Below are 18760 nucleotides of genomic sequence, written 5' to 3' on the forward strand. Positions count from 1 at the left end.
GCTGCTCTTTATCCTTTCTTTACTTCATTACTTTTCCTTAAAGGAGCGACCCGGAAGGCAGACTCAAGAACTGGACTGATATATGGGACAAAACAGGTAGCTATAATATAATCAAATACAGCATTTATACAAAGGATTTCCGCATTTCCATTGATATTATACCTTCATAGACTGTATATATTACCTTACATGAACTACACCGGGCGAAGACATTTCTGTCACACACAACTACCTCAAATAACTAGTAGTTGTCTAGCCTATTATCTTATTTACTTTGTTTGTAAATTAGGATGTTGTTTTGTTTGTTTCCTGTCATATTTGTATCTGTTATATACCATTATGAAAGTTGACACATGACAATTATATAGTATTGCAGTTATTCTGAAACACACCGTCTGTTTATTCACATTCATTTATTGCGTCATGTTAGTTGTGCACTGCATAAACCCGCTGTCACTCTAAAAATTAGCTATCTCTGGTCTGTGCAACACATTTATATAAACAAATAAATAAATAACTGCATGAATACAAAATGAACATTTTGATCGATTAAAAAAACTTCCACACGCTTTTATACATAAACCGATTTTTAATGGGCAATTGTCATAACCCATGAAAAAATAAAGAAATCAAACAGTGTTGACATTAAACCTTTTACCTGATATGTCAAGTTCACAGGGCTCCAAAATGACTCTGGTCAGTGTTATTGTGGTGGGGGCTGGCTGCCGAGGGGACGGCTACTCCAACTTTGCATCTATCCACCCTGATCGCATGAAGGTATTTGATGAAATACAATGTTATTAAAAACTCTGAAAACGATAAACTTTTACTCATAGTTTGTTGATTTGATTTTACTCAGGTTGTGGGAGTTGCAGATCCAAGGAAATTTGCCCGTACAAAACTTCAGAAAAAACACAATATTATCGAAGAAAATGTATTTGAAGGTTGGTGTCAGACACACAATTATGAAACTGTATTGTCAAATTGCCTTAGTGCACCTGGTCCATCTGACAGCAGCTGACTTCTTTATTGATAAAACAGCATCATGTGTCTTTTGATTAGACTGGGAGAGCATGGCTGAAAGAGAGAAGTTTGCTGATGCTGTCTTCATTTGCACCCCAGACCGCCTACACAAGGTAAAGTCAATACTATATTTTATTTATTTTTTTAAACCCTCCTTCAAGCTCTGGTCCTTGACCCTGGGAGGTTGAATGTTCTGCGCAGTGTCTTTGCTGTTCTTAGAACTGCACTTTTATGGACTGAGATGTCCTGGGAGCCCCTGATATTTCTATAGTTTCTCATGTTCCTTTTTCCTGATGTTTCCATCACTTGTCAACCACAACAGCTTCCCTCTGATCTTTGTCCACTATCACAATGTCCAGTTGGTTCTCAATTACCATTCTGTCAAAAATATTTTTATTTTTTTTCAGGATCCTGCAGTGGCCTTTGCAAAGAAGGGTTATCACATCCTTTTAGAAAAACCAATGGCAGTGAGTGTCAGTGAATGTTGTTTTTATCAAAAGAAGAATGCAGTAGTGTCTTGCTCAATCCTTTTGTATGTAACCATCAGACCACGGCTGAAGACTGCACAGCGATTGTAGAAGCATGTACACAGAAAGGTGTGATGCTTTCTGTGGGTCATGTTCTCCGCTACGATCCCACCATCCACAAAATTAAGGTCTGAGTTCCATTATCACTCAAGTAAAACATAAACATTTCTCATCATCTTCAATGGCTGATATTTCTTATTGTAGCTAAATTAAGGTGTTATTGTTGTATGTTACGCAGGAGCTCATAGATGAAGGAGCTATTGGGGATGTGATACATATACAGCACTTTGAACCGGTAAACAGGACTAATATCATATCAGTTATTGCCATAAAAAGATGAATGATACCATAGGCCATCGTTGGTCTGGCTGCACTTTATCTTTCTTCTTGTATACTGTGCCGTCTTGTGAACTTGGTAGTATTATGAAATACTATTGACATTGTATTTTGTATTGTAGGTTGGCTTTTATCACTTTGCACATTCATTTGTCCGTGGAAACTGGAGAAATGAGGCAGAGAGCTCATTCGCTCTTTTGGCTAAATCGTGCCATGACATTGACCTGATTCACCACTGGGCCGGAGCGCGGAGGTAAAACAAAGACGTTAAAGCAAGATAAAGATAGAAAATAGATGCATGAATAACTGAAGCATTTGGCCTTTAAGATTTAAAGCTGTTTCCTGTTTCTCCTGCATGTCACACATTGACAGGGATAAAACATTTACTCTCATGCTTGCTCTGCCAGGTGTGTCAAAGTGTCATCATTTGGGTCTGTTAGTCATTTCAAAAAGGCCGACAAGGTAAGACATTGAACAACGTTAAATATAGATAAGGATGTAGAGGCACACTCAAAAAGCATGTTGGATCTTGATAAATAACTCTTAGATAAAGAAGATTTGAGGCGCAATACTTGATTTTAGCTCTTTAAATTTAACTAAATTCGTTTTTCCTTCTTAAGCATATTGTAAACTCAAACATTTGTGGGGATAAAACACTGTGTATTTAATTTGAAAACATTTGAATCAATTTCATTATTTCTGTAGCATTTTTGTAAAAGTGACCCTGCATGTTGTGAAATTTGCCTGTAAACTTTTCACTGTGACTGTGAATTTTGATGCTACAAATATGCTAAGAATGAGTTTGGACCACCACTAACATTTTAATTTTGTAACTTCCTCTTTCATTTGTGTGCAATAAAGAAAAATCAGTTGTACTGTAGGGCAGGGGTCTCCAAAAGGCGGTCTGCAGGCTGGATGATTCTGTCCTTGACTTGTAGAGCACACATTCCCGAGTATGTCAAAAGTCTCTAGCCTCCATGTGCGGAGTTAAGAATTTTTAAAGAAAATACCAGAATGCTCACTCCAGCCACTCAGGCCAGCTTAAATAAAGAAAGGAAATAATTCCACATGTGTCCAGCAGAGGGCACTGACATAAGTGGATAGTCTGCCCCTGGGCTACTGTGGTTACAATAGTACCTTACCACCACCAAATGCTGCTGAGTGAATGAATAATGACTATAGTGTTGCAGAGTTTAGCAGAGTGTAGTGTACACAGGCTTGTTAAGTGGAAGCCGAGGTTACAGTCCTGTCAGGCTCATTATTATTCATTTATTGAAAAAAGTTTCCTCAATAGTATATTTCCAATCAAAACATATTTTACTGGAGCTTTTGTTTATGGACCCTGGCGATACACTACCAATATATTTTAGGCCCTAGTGAAATTTACTTGGAGACCCCTCCCTAATATTCAGCTATTGGCCTATAAAATCTGATGTGCTTTTTCAGCCAACAGGAGCCGGGGACTGCTGCCTCGATTGTGCCATAGAGCCACACTGTCCTTATTCTGCATCTAAACTCTACCTGAGCTCCGTCAAGCAGGTTGAATACATTTTATATTGTCATTTTCCTTGCAGAGGCCTAAACAGACAGTGAAACAAAAGTACAAAGGGATAAAGTGAATGAAATAAACTTGCCGTTTTGTCCTAGCAAGTGCTGGAAGATTGTATTTTGTGCAGGGAGAAAATTAGATTACATTTATTATGCAATGTCTCAATCAAAAACATGATTTGAAATCAGGTATTAATTTGAGCTGCTTGATTTGAGTGTTTGAGGGGAAAATGCCAAATGCAAATTATTGATTAACAGACAGATGATCAGAGGTAGGAACAAGTTTAGATGAACAAGGAAATATGACCACATTGGTCCAGTGCTGCATTGGTTTCCTATTGCTCAGAGAATAGACTTTAAAATAGCTTATCTACATGTCTTTTCATAGTATAGCTGACCTCAGAGTCATGTGAACCACCTCAGGCTCTGAGAACCTCGGGAAGGGGTCTCTTGGCGGTTAACACATTGAGTAAACACATTGAAGATTTTAAGTTTTGTGCAGCAAGTCCAGAACAGTCTTCATGAGGATGTGCAACTCTGACTATGTAAAAGTCCAGGCTGAAAACACTTGTAAAAAAAATTGCCTTTCCAAATATAAATAAAAGCATGTAATGTCTGTCCCTAGGGTAACACTGGCTGGCCTGTGTCGGTGATTTGCCCAGACTCGTATCCAGACATCGAGTCGGTGACAGAGGCTCTGAAGAATGGACCATACGGACGCTGTGTGTACGAGTGTGACAACGATGTGTGCACTAACCAGGTAAACGTTTTTTTCTTTTTCTTTTTAATCCATGCAATGTATTTCTATTACATTGTATTATCCATAAAGTAGGGCTAGAACTGCATATCTTATGTGTTAATTGTAAACCATTAAGAACCACTTCACTGAGTAGAGAATAGTTGTAAATGTCAACAATAAGAAGCAAACATCAATAGCAAACACAAAATGTGCGTACAAGCATTGTATACATTTGCACACACAAAAAAAGCATTTAAAAGTCAATGTCCCACTGATTTTGATTATGTTAATGGGAACAGTGACTCCACAAGACTTCCTCCTGGACAGTAACATCGGCGCTGTCCTTCCTGTCCCCTATCGCTTACATTCACAATTGCTCAATATTTGGTAAAGGTCAGCGAGTAAAAGTTAGGATGTGACTGGAGCAGGTTAAAAACATTATGTGAGACGTAACAACTTCACTGAGGGAACCTCCGTGTTGATAACGCTGGGTGTTTCTGTCTTGAGGCTGACAGCTAACACAAAACAAAAATAAAAACGAGTGCAAAGTTTTGAGCGAGCCTGTGCAAAAAAGTCTCGGCCTGTTAGAAGTTTAAAGTTATTGAGTTGTTTACATGGTATATTATCATTATTTAACACTGGCCGTTAGATCGCAAGATAAAAGCTCCTACCTTACAAACACTGGCGTTTCCTTTGCGGCAGGATTTAGCGAACATGATGTTTTCAATACATATGTACGACTGTCCATCAGTAACTTGTTGTCCTTTACCAAATCCTGAACTATCACATTACTGTATTTGTTTTGGGACCATGCTTCTCATGAATGTAAAAGATACGGGACAGGGAGTACAGCGCCAATCCTATTGTCCAGGAAGAAATCACGTGGGAACATCGTGCGTATGGCCCATAACCCTTGGCTTCCTCTATATTTCTGTTTATCCTATACAGGTTGTGAACATGGAGTTTGAGGGTGGAGTGACTGCAGCTTTTTCTATGGTGGCTTTTACAGAGAAGCTTTGCCAAAGACAGACAACTATCTACGGAAGCAAGGTTTAAATGCCGTTAAAATGTGCAATACAATGTGATCTCTATCATCATGTTAACACGTGTCATGCCACTACCTCAAAGGGAGAGCTCTCATATGATGGTAAAGGTGTGCGAGTGTTTGACTTCCTGACCCAGAGATCAACTAAATACAACCCACAAAATAATGCCCCGCATTTTGGGATGAACGGTCACGGAGGAGCAGACTACCACCTCATGGACGCATTCATTTCTGCTGTAGCTGTGAGTAAAATAACTGAAATGTATTAATTTATTTCAGGCAAGGGCACAGAAAGTACAGTATACAGTATGCAAACATGATGATCCATTTCTACCTGAAAGGGAGTGGGAAGAAGATAACTTATTTAATCCCACCCACAGTTCCCCATTCAGAGATTAATACATTCAGCTTCACTGTTACTTTGTTCAAGGATTATTATATAAATGGTATATCATGGTGGCATTACCACAGGTAGCAATAATTATGATATTGTAACAAAAAAGTTTACTAACAATGTAAGGAGAATGAACAATACCAACGATGGTAATGGACAATATACCAACGATGGTAAAGAAACATTGAGCACTTGTTCACACTATGAGACAGAGTACAACATAAATTTAAATGAAAGACCCTCATCTCTATATTCTGACCAGACCTGATGTTTATATAACAGTTTAAATCAATGGACAGTTTTGCATTGCTTGAGTTGTAAGTCCAGTTTCACTCCGCATACAGACACACAAAAACATTTACGTGAGTTTTGAGCTCTCGGCAATGTAAAATATCCAAAACCTCTCAAGTTATGAGCTCGCACTGGAGTTTTATAAAAACGTTGTAGGTTAGGCGGTAATAATTTGTTGAATGCTTTGTATTAGCAACTTTGACTGCGTAAACAGATTATGAGTATGTTCAAGAAAAACAACCTTGTGAATGATGATCCGCACTGCTCTTTTCTGTAATATGATCAGGGGATTAATTGTGTTCTGGTAAGTATTCCCCCACACTTCAACACAATACGTAAGGTATGGTAGCACCAAGGTGCAGTATAGAGTACGAAGTATAGAGCATTTTCATCAAGGTATAGTTTTGCTTTATTTATAATTGAGAGGCTTTTGGAGATTTTTGTCTGACATGGGGTTTCCATGACAATTTCCTATCAATTATTACTCCGAAAAATGTGTTCTCACTTACTATTTCAATCTGGACACAATCAATACTTATTTTTTGTTCAAACATTATATTGCTATTACCAAACATCATTATCTTAGTTTTATTTATATTCAAGGATAATTCATTTGTGTCCATCCACTTTGTAGTTATATTTAGTTCCCTGTTTACCGTATTTACGAGCTCATTATAATCATCACTACAGTAGAATATATTTGTGTCGTCAGCATATAGTATGAGTTTCAGTACTTTGGCTGTATTAAAAATATCATTTGTATACACATTAAACAGTTTTTGGTCCCAACACTGACCCCTGGGGGACTACACAAGCAACACCAAGAGTATCTGATAAATACTGTCCCATTTTTACAAACTGAACTCTCCCTGTTAAACAACTTTTTAACCAATCCCCAGCCAGCCCCCTATTTCCGTATCTGTCCATCTTATTTAGTAGGATTGAGTGATTCATTGTATCGATGGCTTTTTTTAGATCATTGAAGATGCCAACTGCATACTTTTTTTGCTCCAGTGCATTAGTAATTTCTTCAATAGCTTCAGTTATTGCCATTGAAGTAATTCTTTTGGACCTACAACCGTGCTGACCTTCATTAATTATATGATGTTTTTCAAGAAACTTTTCAAGTGGAGAATTGAAAACCTTCTCTAAATTATTGGAGAACTGAGGCAAAAGAGAGATTGGTCTGTAGTTTGTAAAAGCGTGTTTGTTTTCATTTTTGAAGAGCGGAATTACTTTAGCAATTTTCATTTTACTTGGAAAGCAGCCAGTTTTGTACTTCTTATACAGTATCTTTGCGCTCCTTTTTTTGTTTTTACTTTGATAAACAATTCGTAGAGATTGTTTTTCTTTTTACAGGCATTAATTAATCCTTTTGTAATCCAAGAGACTGAAAATACCATAGCTTTTAGTTCTCAATGTGCCTCAGTGTAGGAATGGTTCCGGCAATAATAGATTATGCACAGCTATTGTGCATACAAGTAGGAATATCAAATTGCATGACTTCTTGGCTATTTCAGCCATCTTGTATTGGTGTGATTGGAAATTTTTTTCAACTAAACAAGTTATACAATCATTCTCAAGGATAACATCTCAGCACTGTCTTATCAAATTAATTTTTAATAGAAAATAATTATAACCTCTCTCTCTGACATTTGTAGCTCCTCACACTGTGGATTTTACTGTGTTACCTTACGTCAACCGCAGTACAGTGAGATGTTGTTGTTGGCAAGCATTTAAAATGACCCATTATACTATGTGCATGTGTGTTTTGCAGAACAATGATCCATCTTTCATTCGCTCGGGTCCAGAGGAGACACTGCACAGTCATCTACTGGTGTTTGAAGCCGAGCGCTCCAGAGTCGAGAGCAGAGTGGTCTTCTGTGGTGATGACGGCAGAAAATAAAAGGAATCCTTTAGGGCTGCAACTAATGATTATTTTGTAATCGATTAATCTATTGATTATTTTTTACGATTAATCGATTAATCGCTTGGCTGTAAATGGTGTAGGAAAATTGTATTTTTTCAATTTTTTTAATCACATTATAGCTTAAGTGGCGCTGCTTGAGGTTGATGGAGTAAACTGAAGGGAATTGTTTGTTGGAGGCTCTATTCATGAAATCTACTACTGTATGTACAAAACACTACAGACCTTAACTATAAAAAGTAGGTTTTCATCAAAAATAAGATAAGATAATCCTTTATTGATCTCACAACGGAGAAATTCACTTGTTACAATCGGCATTCAATAAGATCTCTCAGTGTGCAAAAACAGACAGGAAATGTGCAGTTAAATAGTAGAAAAACGAGGTATCTTATGTACAATAAGTAAAGCAAAAATCTTAGGAGGCGGAATTATAACAATAAGGAAATAATAATAAATATAATACTACATTTTGCTCCATTTAAGTCTATGTGAACCAGAAAACGATTACTCGACTACTAGTTGTCGACTATTTCAATAATCGATTAGTTAGTTTTCAGCCCTAGAATCCTTTTAAGAGTTTGTAACAATAATATCAATGATGACCAAAATAACAAAAGTAATGGAGGCCACAAGGAGAACGGGGGCTTAAATTAATTACTCAGGGATGTTAGAATTGTGTTGATATAATTGTTAATATACGATGCCATTTTGAAAAAATAAATTATTGTCTGATCATAAAATGTTTTTAATTTACTGTGTAATAACAACTGAGAAAGTTGGGAGAGGGAAAATTGCAGGTAGAAAATCAGCAAATTCATATGATTCATCTTTTGTTTTCAAACCATAGCCGTCTGACAGACTTTGTCAGGAATTGGAGGTGGAAATAAGATCCAAATGCAAAAACTGACACAAAGTAAATTTAATGGAAAAAAATCCAAGCACAAAGGCGAAAATCAAAAACTCAGCAAGACCAGGAGCTGATACGGACACATACAAACAGAAACAAAGACAAGGGAAAACAGAGGGGTCTAGATCAGTGGTTCTCAACCTTTTGGAGCCGCGACCCCCATTATAACAGGTAAAGAGGTTCGTGACCCCCCCGCCCGGGTCACACAATAGGAAATAGGAACATTAGCCTACATAATTCTTAAAAAATAAAGAAAAAAAACAAAAGGCTGAAATAAAATTCATCAAACTACGAACAAATAATGGCACTCTGGTAAAATAGCACACACATGCTACAATAAAACATTAGATTATATGCTAATGAAAATATGTCTATTTTCTCTAAATGATCTGGCGACCCCCCAAATTTGTCTCGCGACCCCCTTGGGGGTCCCGACCCCCAGGTTGAGAATCACTGGTCTAGATACACAAGGAGCAGGGAACAGGTGACACACTAGGACGGGGCAAGTAATCAACAAAGGGGAAGCAAAGCAAAACCACAAGGACAGAACAGACATGTCAAAACAAAACCCAAACATGGACACAAACAGACCGAACTATGACACATTTTGCTGAATTAACATCTTTTATTTATTTTTTACTCAAATGTGTACTGAGAAGTTAAAAACAAAAGTGGGCAGAGAGTAGTTTGAATTGGGTTCTGCCACTGAGCACAACCAAAGAGAGAAAGAGATAGAGATAGGAGCTGGGACATCTATATCCACCGGACTACCAGGAAAAAATCAAAATCCCCAATCTTTGTAAGAAGACTGAAAAACAATTTTGGAGACAAAAAATAATAATACAAGTTTTAAGATATCATGTGTTCACTACAGTGGACATCATAGGGCCATCCTTACCTTGCAACTGTGAAGCGCTTTGAATTGCCTTGTGTATGAATACACTTGCCTTGCCTTACTTGTGAAACTGAACCATGGTGGCAAAGTTAGTCCCAAATAAAATGCCAAAAAGTCAATATTAGAATGAGTTTAACATCCAAAGAACTGTCCATCATCACTTATGTGTTGCTTTGTTGGAATGATAATTCAAAAAGCAGTTCCTCTTCTTGGAAACACAGAGGAATGACCTGCACTTGATCTTGATCTGCGACACCTTGATGTATGTTTCGTTCACCATCTCTAAAAGATGGATGGCACCAAAGTGTCTCAGAGCTGCATTTGGCTGAGGTTTCCACTTTTGATCTGGGGCTGTGTAGTTATTTTCTTGTTTGTATGTATTTCCTCCATCAAAATGGACAAAATAACTACAAATGTCCATTACAGAGGACATTCTTTTAACCACTTAAATACTATGGTAAAATGCAGTTAGAATATTAAGTCCTACTGTGTATTAATGTTAGGACACTTATGCAAACAACATTTCAATCCAAAATTTGCTCCATAAAAACTTAGTACTTCCCGTACAATGTGCTCGGGCCAGCATTTTCTTTGATGAAAAAAAAAAAGTTACCAAAGCCTCATCCCTTCACATTTGGTATCTTTGAAAAGCTCTAAATGACCTCTGTAGATGTCAAAAGTAGTTGATTCAGTCGTATGTATTGGGTGGGAGATATTCAGGTTTAGAAATGTAGAGGACAAATTTGCATTGCTGGTACTCAGGAGGATATAATTCAATGAAACAGATTCACTTGCCTGGAGAGGCTAGGTACCAGGCGATGAAAAAAAAACTAGAGGCTAGATAAGTTATTATAAAAGAAATCTAGACAAATGTTATTAATTTCTTTGTTGTATCAATTTTATCCATGCAATGCTCCTTCTTTACCACAGGGAGGAAGTATTTATATGTATCTCTGCACGCCTCAAGGAAGTGACTACAGGCTTGGCTTTATTGGCTCTTTACTGTTTCTTTATAAAAATACATTATTTTATGGCTTTTCATGAGCAAAAGGAGCGACCCAGAAGGCAGACGGGTCGGAAGGCTCAAGAACTGGACTGACATATGGGACAAAACAGGTAACTATAATCAAATACGTTCAGAATTTATACTTAGTTATTACGTATTACCTTACATGAACTATTTGGGATGTAATAATTGATAGGTGTCATTCTTTCTCAGCTGCACTGCTGTCCTTGAGCTCATATCAAAGTGTAGGGGAGAGTGGGGTTATGTGATACAGTTTTTACATTTGCTCCCCTTGAGCTGAGCTAAAATTATATATCAGTACAATTAACACATTTCCCATTAATTCAGGATGTTGTCCAGCTATGGAAATGGTTTGTATGTCTTCAGGACAAAGGGCAATGAAAATATGATGATGTGATGTTTTTAAAAAAAAGTGGTCATGTGTCTCAGTTGACCCCACCCGCAGGGTAAACTGGGACAGAGGTGAACCACTTTAGAAATACCATAATGAGACGTGTTGTAACAATAAAAGCTAGACTGACAACCACACATTCCCAAACTAATGTTGGACTAGTATCAGAATTATGGGGATTGGTTAAATAAGCATTTTTTTCATGTTTGAAAGTGATCAAAAGTAGGCTACTTTAAAAGTCAATCAAATACAACATAATTCATTCAAAAATGTTTAATTAACAATCACAGTGTGGGGCTCAGAACAGTCAAATAAGCATTTTTTTAAACACTTTAGTGATCCAAAGTAGGCTTGATTATTGTCTCACTTTACTCCACAGCCACCATTTTAGAAAGAACTACATCTCTAGCAATTCAGGCTAATCTTTAGCTAGCATCAAGCACATGGGTTTACATGTTGGAAGTTCATCAACATGTGTGATATATGTTTTTCTACCTGAGACAATTTGTTTTGACACAACACTTGATTTTTGTGGAAAAACATACTTATACATACATACCTCTCCGACCTGGCAAGTGTGGAATTGGGAGGTGCTTGAAAATATAGTGGTCACATGACCAAATTTGTGTTCCTTTGCCTAAATACAGGGGGTCACATTGCCCGCTGTCCCACATTACCGGTTCTCCCCTACATAGTTTAGTGTCTGGGTCAAATTAACCATAGCATTCTTAAAGGGGGGGTATTATGCAAAATCGACTTTTTCAAGCTTTACATCATGTTATTATGTCATTCCCTCATTAAAAACATGCCTGAAGTGTTGCCTTGGCACATTCACGTATTTTTGAGTAATCTGTAAAAACTCTGATGGCAGCAATTTTAGGGATAGGTTTGCCTGAGTCCTCCTAGGAACGCCCCCACCTCCTGGAGACGCCTCCGAGCTTTCGTCACCAGCCGAGTAACCAACCACTGCTCCTCAGCAGAACCCCCTCCCCACTGATGCCACAGACAGCGTGTGGAGGGGGCGTGTCGGAAAGGGTCAGAGGTTCTAAAGAGACAGAGGCCTATTTCAAGACATTCACTACAGCCATTTTGAGAGAGCAATTTTATACAAGGCAGTTATTCTAATTTACTGCATTAACAGACTAACAGAAGGTTTGGTCATCATTGTAGTGTGCTATAGACTGGTGCTATGTGATTGAAAAAAGCATAATACCCCCTCTTTAAACATAACAAGGTTATAAACAAAATAACTGAAATATTTCATACACAACAAGTTCTTTTGTTTGTATATTTTCTTATGTCACACTTGGTCATATTTCTATCTGTTATGTAACATTGTGAAAGTTGACACATGAGAATTAAAATGTATTATAGACTGAAAATGTCTGTTTATTCACATTCATTTATGGCGATATTAGTTGTGCACTGTATAAGCCTGCTGTCACTCTGCCTCTGCCCAGGGCCTACAGATGAAAATTTGCTCTCTGGTCTGTGCAACACATTTATATAAAAATGCATAGGCCCAAATATAACATAAAAACAAATGTTGTGATTAAATAAACTTCCATGAGCTTTAATAAATATACCTATTTTAAGGGGAAATGGTCATAAACCATACATAAATAAAATAAATAAATAACTTTAATCAAACAGTGTTGACATTAAACCTTTTACTTGATATGTCAAGTTCACAGGGCTCCAAAATGACTCTGGTCAGTGTTATTGTGGTGGGGGCTGGCTGCCGAGGAGACGGCTACTCCAACTTTGCATTTATCCACCCTGATCGCATGAAGGTATTTGATGAAATACAATGTTATTAAAAACTCTGAAACAATTAACTTTTACACATAGTTTGTTGGTTTGATTTTACTCAGGTTGTGGGAGTTGCAGATCCAAGGAAATTTGCCCGAACAAAACTTCAGGAAAAACATATTATTATCAAGGAAAATGTATTTGAAGGTTGGTGTCAGACACACAATTATGAAACTGTATTGTCAAATTGCCTTAGTGCACCTGGTCCATCTGACAGCAGCTGACTTCTTCATTGATAAAACAGCATCATGTGTCTTTTGATTAGACTGGGAGAGCATGGCTGAAAGAGAGAAGTTTGCTGATGCTGTCTTCATTTGCACTCCAGACCGCCTACACAAGGTAAAGTCAATACTATGTATATATTTAAAAACTCTTCTTCACCCTCCTTCAAGCTCTGGTCCTTGACCCTGGGAGGCCTGGGAGCTGCACTTTTCTGGACTGAGATGTCTGATGTTTTTCCTCGGATCTGCTGTAGCCACTCCTCCAGTTTGTGCTGGTGCTGATGCCTTCACCATCCAGGCCTTCTCCAACTTTTCTCTGAGCCCCTGGTATTTCTCTACTTTCTCAGGTTCCTTTTCCCGGTGTTTCCATCACTTGGTGTTGCTATGTCAACCACAACAGCTTCCCTCTGATCTTTGTCCACCACCACAATGTCTAGTTGGTTCTCCATTACCATTCTGTCATTTTTTTTTCTTTTTCTTTCAGGATCCCGCGGTGGCCTTTGCAAAGAAGGGTTATCACATCCTTTTAGAAAAACCAATGGCAGTGAGTGTCAGTGAATGTCGTTTTTATCAAAAGAAGAATGCAGTAGTGTCTTGCTCAACCCTTTTGTATGTAACCATCAGACCACCGCTGAAGACTGCACAGCGATTGTAGAAGCATGTACACAGAAAGGTGTGATGCTTTCTGTGGGTCATGTTCTCCGCTACGATCCCACCATCCACAAAATTAAGGTCTGAGTTCCATTATCACTGAAGCAAAACATGAACATTTCTCTTCATCTTCAATGGCTGATATTTCTTATTGTAGCTAAATAAAGGTGTTTTTGTTGTATTGTACGCAGGAGCTCATAGATGAAGGAGCTATTGGGGATGTGATACATATACAGCACTTTGAACCGGTAAACAGGACTAATATCATATCAGTTATTGACATACAACGATGAATGATACCATAGGCTGATCATTGGTCTGGCTGCACTTTATCTTTCTTCTTGTATACTGTGCCGTCTTGTGAACTTGGTAGTATTATGAAATACTATTCACATATTAGATTGTGTTTTGTATTGTAGGTTGGCTTTTATCACTTTGCACATTCATATGTCCGTGGAAACTGGAGAAATGAGGCAGAGAGCTCATTCTCTCTTTTGGCTAAATCGTGCCATGACATCGACCTTATTCAACACTGGGCTGGAGCGCGGAGGTAAAACAAAGATGTTAAAGCAAGATAAAGATAGAAAATAGCTGCATGAATAACTGAAGCATTTGGCCTTTAAGATTTAAAGCTGTTTCCTGTTTCTCCTGCATGTCACACATTGACAGGGATAAAACATTTACTGTCATGCTTGCTCTGCCAGGTGTGTCAAAGTGTCATCATTTGGGTCTGTTAGTCATTTCAAAAAGGCTGACAAGGTAAGACACTGAACAACGTTAAATATAAATAAGGAAGTAGAGGCACACTCAAAATGCATGTTGGATCTTGCTAAATAACTCATAAAACTTAGATACCTGATTTTATTTTGAGAAATTGAACTAAATACATGTTTCCTTCTTTAGCATAATGTAAACTCAAACATTTGTAGGGATAAAACGCTGTGCATTTAATTATAAAACATTTAGATCAATTTCACTATTTTTGTAGCATTTATCTGAAAGTAACCCTGAAAAATGACCCTGCAAGTTGTGAAATTTGCCTGTAAACTTGTCCCTGTGACAAATTTGGATTCTACAAATGTTAAGAATGAGTTTCGACCACCACTAACATTTTCATTTTGTAACTTCTTCTTTCATTTGTGTGCAATAAAATCGGGTATAGGGCCTTGTTAATATTGTTCAGCTATTAGCCTGTAAAATCTGATGTGCTTTTTCAGCCAACAGGAGCCGGGGACCGCTGCTTTGATTGTGCCATAGAACCACAGTGTCCTTATTCTGCACCTGAAATCTACATTGTAAGAAAAATGCGTGTACATTTTTCTTTACTGTAAATTTACAATATTGCTTAAGTCCTTAAAATAACAGCTTGGAAACATATATGTTACAGTATTCAACCATTAATATTTCTATTTTAACGTCGGGTTACCGTAAGATGTTCTGGCTTAATTTGATGGTGAACCACTGTATTCATATTCAACGGTAAACTACAATATTAATTACCAATACTGATAGAAGTAACTGGGCTTTTCAAAATAAGACTTCAAATGCAATTCCTAGGATCAGTGCTTTATTGAACATTTTCAAATGAACACAGATCAAATGTAGTGCAGTATATCAAAACATATTATCCAGAGCAGTTTAACTACATTTTGGAGAACAATATGTTCCAACATTACCAAATGTGTCTGTTTTAAAAAGAAAGTGAGTAACACATGTTTAGAGAAAGTGGAAAGGTTTTATCTTTTCCACCAGTTAGGTAAATCCCCTTCTATAGTCAATAAGTTTTTTAATCAGTGTTGCCACACTGGGATTGATTGAGTCACTGTTTTCCCCTTTTTTCTTCAAAATGACATTCCCTCGACCTGCCTTGGAGCCCTTTTCGGTGTTGATACAGATGAAACATCTGGGGACAAGTAAACACAAAATAATGAGCAACACATTTTAATTTAGTTTAATTGTGTCTTTATCACAGTACCACTATGCATTAGATCAGTCAGAAAGCAGTTCAATGCAGGCTTTGCAGAGATGCCTCGAGGAAGTGAAAGACTGGCTGAGGCTAAACTTCCTCAACCTAAATAAGAGCAAAACAGTAATTGTTACAGTACTGACCAGACACGGTGGAGAATATGGCTCCATCACTGGTGGGAATCAAACCCAGGACCTTCTAGCTGTGAAGCATGAGGTGACAGGGCGTTTGGAACGAGCTCCCTTTGAGCATTCGATCAGCCTCATCCATTGAGAGTTTTAAGCTACTCTTATAAACGCGCCTTTATGCATTGGCTTTCAACACAAGCAGAGTTGAACATTCTAAATACTTTTTTAGCTTTTTTGTACATTGTATATATATTTTTGTCTCTTATTTGAAACATATACAGCACTTTGGACAGTGTCTATGTTTGCATTCATTATTACTTTCATTGTTCATAAATATGCAATGTCCCAATCAAAAAAATATTTGAAATCAAGTATTAATCTGAGCTGCTTGACGTGAGTGTTTGTGAGGCAAATGACCGATGATCAGAGGTAGGAACAAGGTAGAAAGTGTAGTCTTCCAGGACTAATTTACAGTTTAGATTAATAATATATGACCACATTAGTCCAGTGCTCAGGTCACTGCATTGGCTTCCATTGGCTCAGAGAATAGACTTTAAAATATCTTTGCTTATCTACACGTCTTTTCATAGTATAGCTGACCTCAGAGCCATGTGAACCACCTCAGGCTCTGAGAACCTCGGGAAGAGGTCTCTTGGTGGTTAACACATTGAGTAAACACATTGAAGATGCGTTTAAGTTTTGTGCAGCAAGTCAGGGAACAGTCTCCATGAGAACGTGAGACAGGCCTCAACTCTGATGATGTTAAAGTCCAGGCTGAAAGTCCAGGCTTGGAAAGGCAAAAAAAATGAATATAAATAACAGCTTGTAATGTCTGTCTCTACTGTCTCTAGGGTAGAATTGGCTTCCCTGTGTCAGCCATTTGCCCAGACTCGTTTCCAGACATCGAGGCGATGACAGAGGCTCTGAAGACTGGACCATACGGACGCTGTGTGTACGAGTGTGACAACGATGTGTGCACTAACCAGGTAAATGGTTGTTTATTTATTTTTTATCCATGCAATGTTTTTCTAATACATTGTATTCTCCATAACTGAAAAGTAGTCTCCTATCGCTTACATTCACAATTAGCAGAGTCCCTAACAAATGACGCCATTATCAAGATTTGGTAAAGGACAGCGAGTAAAAGTTCGGATGTGACTGGAGCAGGTTAAAAGCATTGCACAAAAAAGACTCGGCCTGTTAGAATCGAGTTGTTTACATGTCATATTATCATTATTTAACACTAGCCGTTAGATCGCAAGATAAAAGCTCCAACCTTACAACCACTGGCGTTTCCTTTGGGGCAGGATTTCTATCTATCTATTTTTCTGTTTATCCTATACAGGTTGTGAACATGGAGTTTGAGGGTGGAGTGACTGCAGCTTTTTCTATGGTGGCTTTTACAGAGAAGCTTTGCCAAAGACAGACAACTATCTACGGAAGCAAGGTTTAAATGCTGTTAAAATGTGCAATACAATGTGATCTCTATCATCATGTTAACACGTGTCATGCCACTGCCTCAAAGGGAGAGCTCTCATATGACGGTAAAGGTGTGCGAGTGTTTGACTTCCTGACCCAAAGATCAACTGAATACAACCCACAAAATGATGGCTCACATTCTGGGATGAACGGTCACGGAGGAGCAGACTACCACCTCATGGACGCATTCATTTCTGCTGTAGCTGTGAGTACAATGGCTGAAAAGCATTTGTTCTTTTATATATTGTTTACACTTAAAATACCATAGCTTTTAGTTCTCAAAGTATCTCAGTGTAGGAATGATTCCGACAATAATAGATTATGCACTGTTGTGCATACAAGTAGGAATATCAAATTGTCCCTGCATAACTTCTTGGCAATTTCAGCAATCTTGTTTGGTGTGATTAGAATTTGTATCATCTACAACCGCTATTTTTTTGTTCTTATAACCAGACCTTTGTGTTGATGACCTGATGGTTTCGGCTCCAACTGTGGCCTTCCTCAGAGGTTGTCACGTGGTGTTGCTGTGACGTGTCTGGTCATCTGAAATACACAAGCTAATAATAATAATGATGACTTATACTTGTATTGCACTGTACAAGCCTGTATTACTAAGTTTCTCAAAGCATTTTAAGTATTTAAAATGACCCGTTATGTATGTGTGCGTGTGTGTTGCAGAACAATGATCCATCTTTCATTCGCTCGGGTCCAGAGGAGACACTGCACAGTCATCTACTGGTGTTTGAAGCCGAGCGCTCCAGAGTCGAGAGCAGAGTGGTCTACTGTGGTGATGACGGCAGAAAATAAAAGGAATCCTTTTGTAACAATGATATCAATGATGACCAAAATTACAAAAGTATACTGGAGGCCACAAGGAGAACTGGAGCTTAAATTAATTGCTCAGGGATGTTAGAATTGTGTTGACCAATTATGATTTTTACTGTCCAATTCCATTTTGGAAAAATATTTTTTTGTCTGGTCATAAGACGTTCTAAATTTATTGTGTAATAACAAATGAAAAAGATGGGAAGGGAAACTTCAGGTAGAAAATCATCAAGTTCATATGATATATATCATTTGTATCAACATTTACACTTGTTTGGCTTTTTCCTTCTTTTTTAGCGCGCATCGAAATTAATCAAACACAACAATTAAAAGTAAAAGTGGGCGGAGAGTAGTCTGAATTGGGTTCTGGAGCATTTTCCACCTCATCCATCGCACTCATACGCCAGCCGCGGGAGATTACAAGCCAGTGCGCTTCACAACAACTGGAGGCGCTCAAGTGCGCCATCCAGCGTCTCCTGTGAGGAACAGCACACTAGGCCCATTTTCTGGTTCTCCCGCTCACCTGCATCAGGTGACACCCTGCGAGGGCGACTATTGGCTCCTGTCTCAGACCTTCCCCGAGGTGATTGGTGGAGTGACGAGCACTCAGCATGTGACCTCTGCGATG

At 38.1% G+C, this 18760-nt stretch overlaps 1 protein-coding gene across 3 annotated transcripts; it reads left to right on the forward strand.

The window, feature by feature from the left end:
- Window positions 1-39: 39 nt before the first annotated feature.
- LOC306964554 (putative oxidoreductase YteT) lies at window positions 40-18122 on the forward strand. 3 transcript variants are annotated; one of them, XM_079558613.1, is made up of 14 exons: window positions 40-96; window positions 12738-12843; window positions 12925-13009; window positions 13128-13201; window positions 13568-13627; window positions 13708-13815; window positions 13926-13982; window positions 14154-14284; window positions 14439-14493; window positions 14952-15029; window positions 16680-16814; window positions 17174-17275; window positions 17354-17512; window positions 17986-18122. In XM_079558613.1, the coding sequence occupies exons 1-14, from the start codon at window positions 83-85 to the stop codon at window positions 18112-18114; spliced, it is 1293 nt and encodes a 430-aa protein (XP_079414739.1). In that variant the 5' UTR covers window positions 40-82; the 3' UTR covers window positions 18115-18122. The 3 variants fall into 3 exon arrangements, with proteins under 3 accessions (XP_079414739.1, XP_079414738.1, XP_079414740.1); XM_079558612.1 differs by lacking the exons at window positions 12738-12843; window positions 12925-13009; window positions 13128-13201; ... (8 more) ...; window positions 17354-17512; window positions 17986-18122 and adding exons at window positions 672-777; window positions 860-944; window positions 1063-1136; ... (8 more) ...; window positions 5302-5460; window positions 7681-7815; XM_079558614.1 differs by lacking the exons at window positions 12738-12843; window positions 12925-13009; window positions 13128-13201; ... (8 more) ...; window positions 17354-17512; window positions 17986-18122 and adding exons at window positions 679-777; window positions 860-944; window positions 1063-1136; ... (8 more) ...; window positions 5302-5460; window positions 7681-7815 and having other exon boundaries at window positions 47-96.
- The last annotated feature ends 638 nt before the right edge of the window (window positions 18123-18760 follow it).

The sequence above is a fragment of the Gobius niger genome (assembly GCF_951799975.1).
Source record: "Gobius niger genome assembly, chromosome: 6".
Classification (NCBI taxonomy): Eukaryota; Metazoa; Chordata; class Actinopteri; order Gobiiformes; family Gobiidae; genus Gobius; species Gobius niger.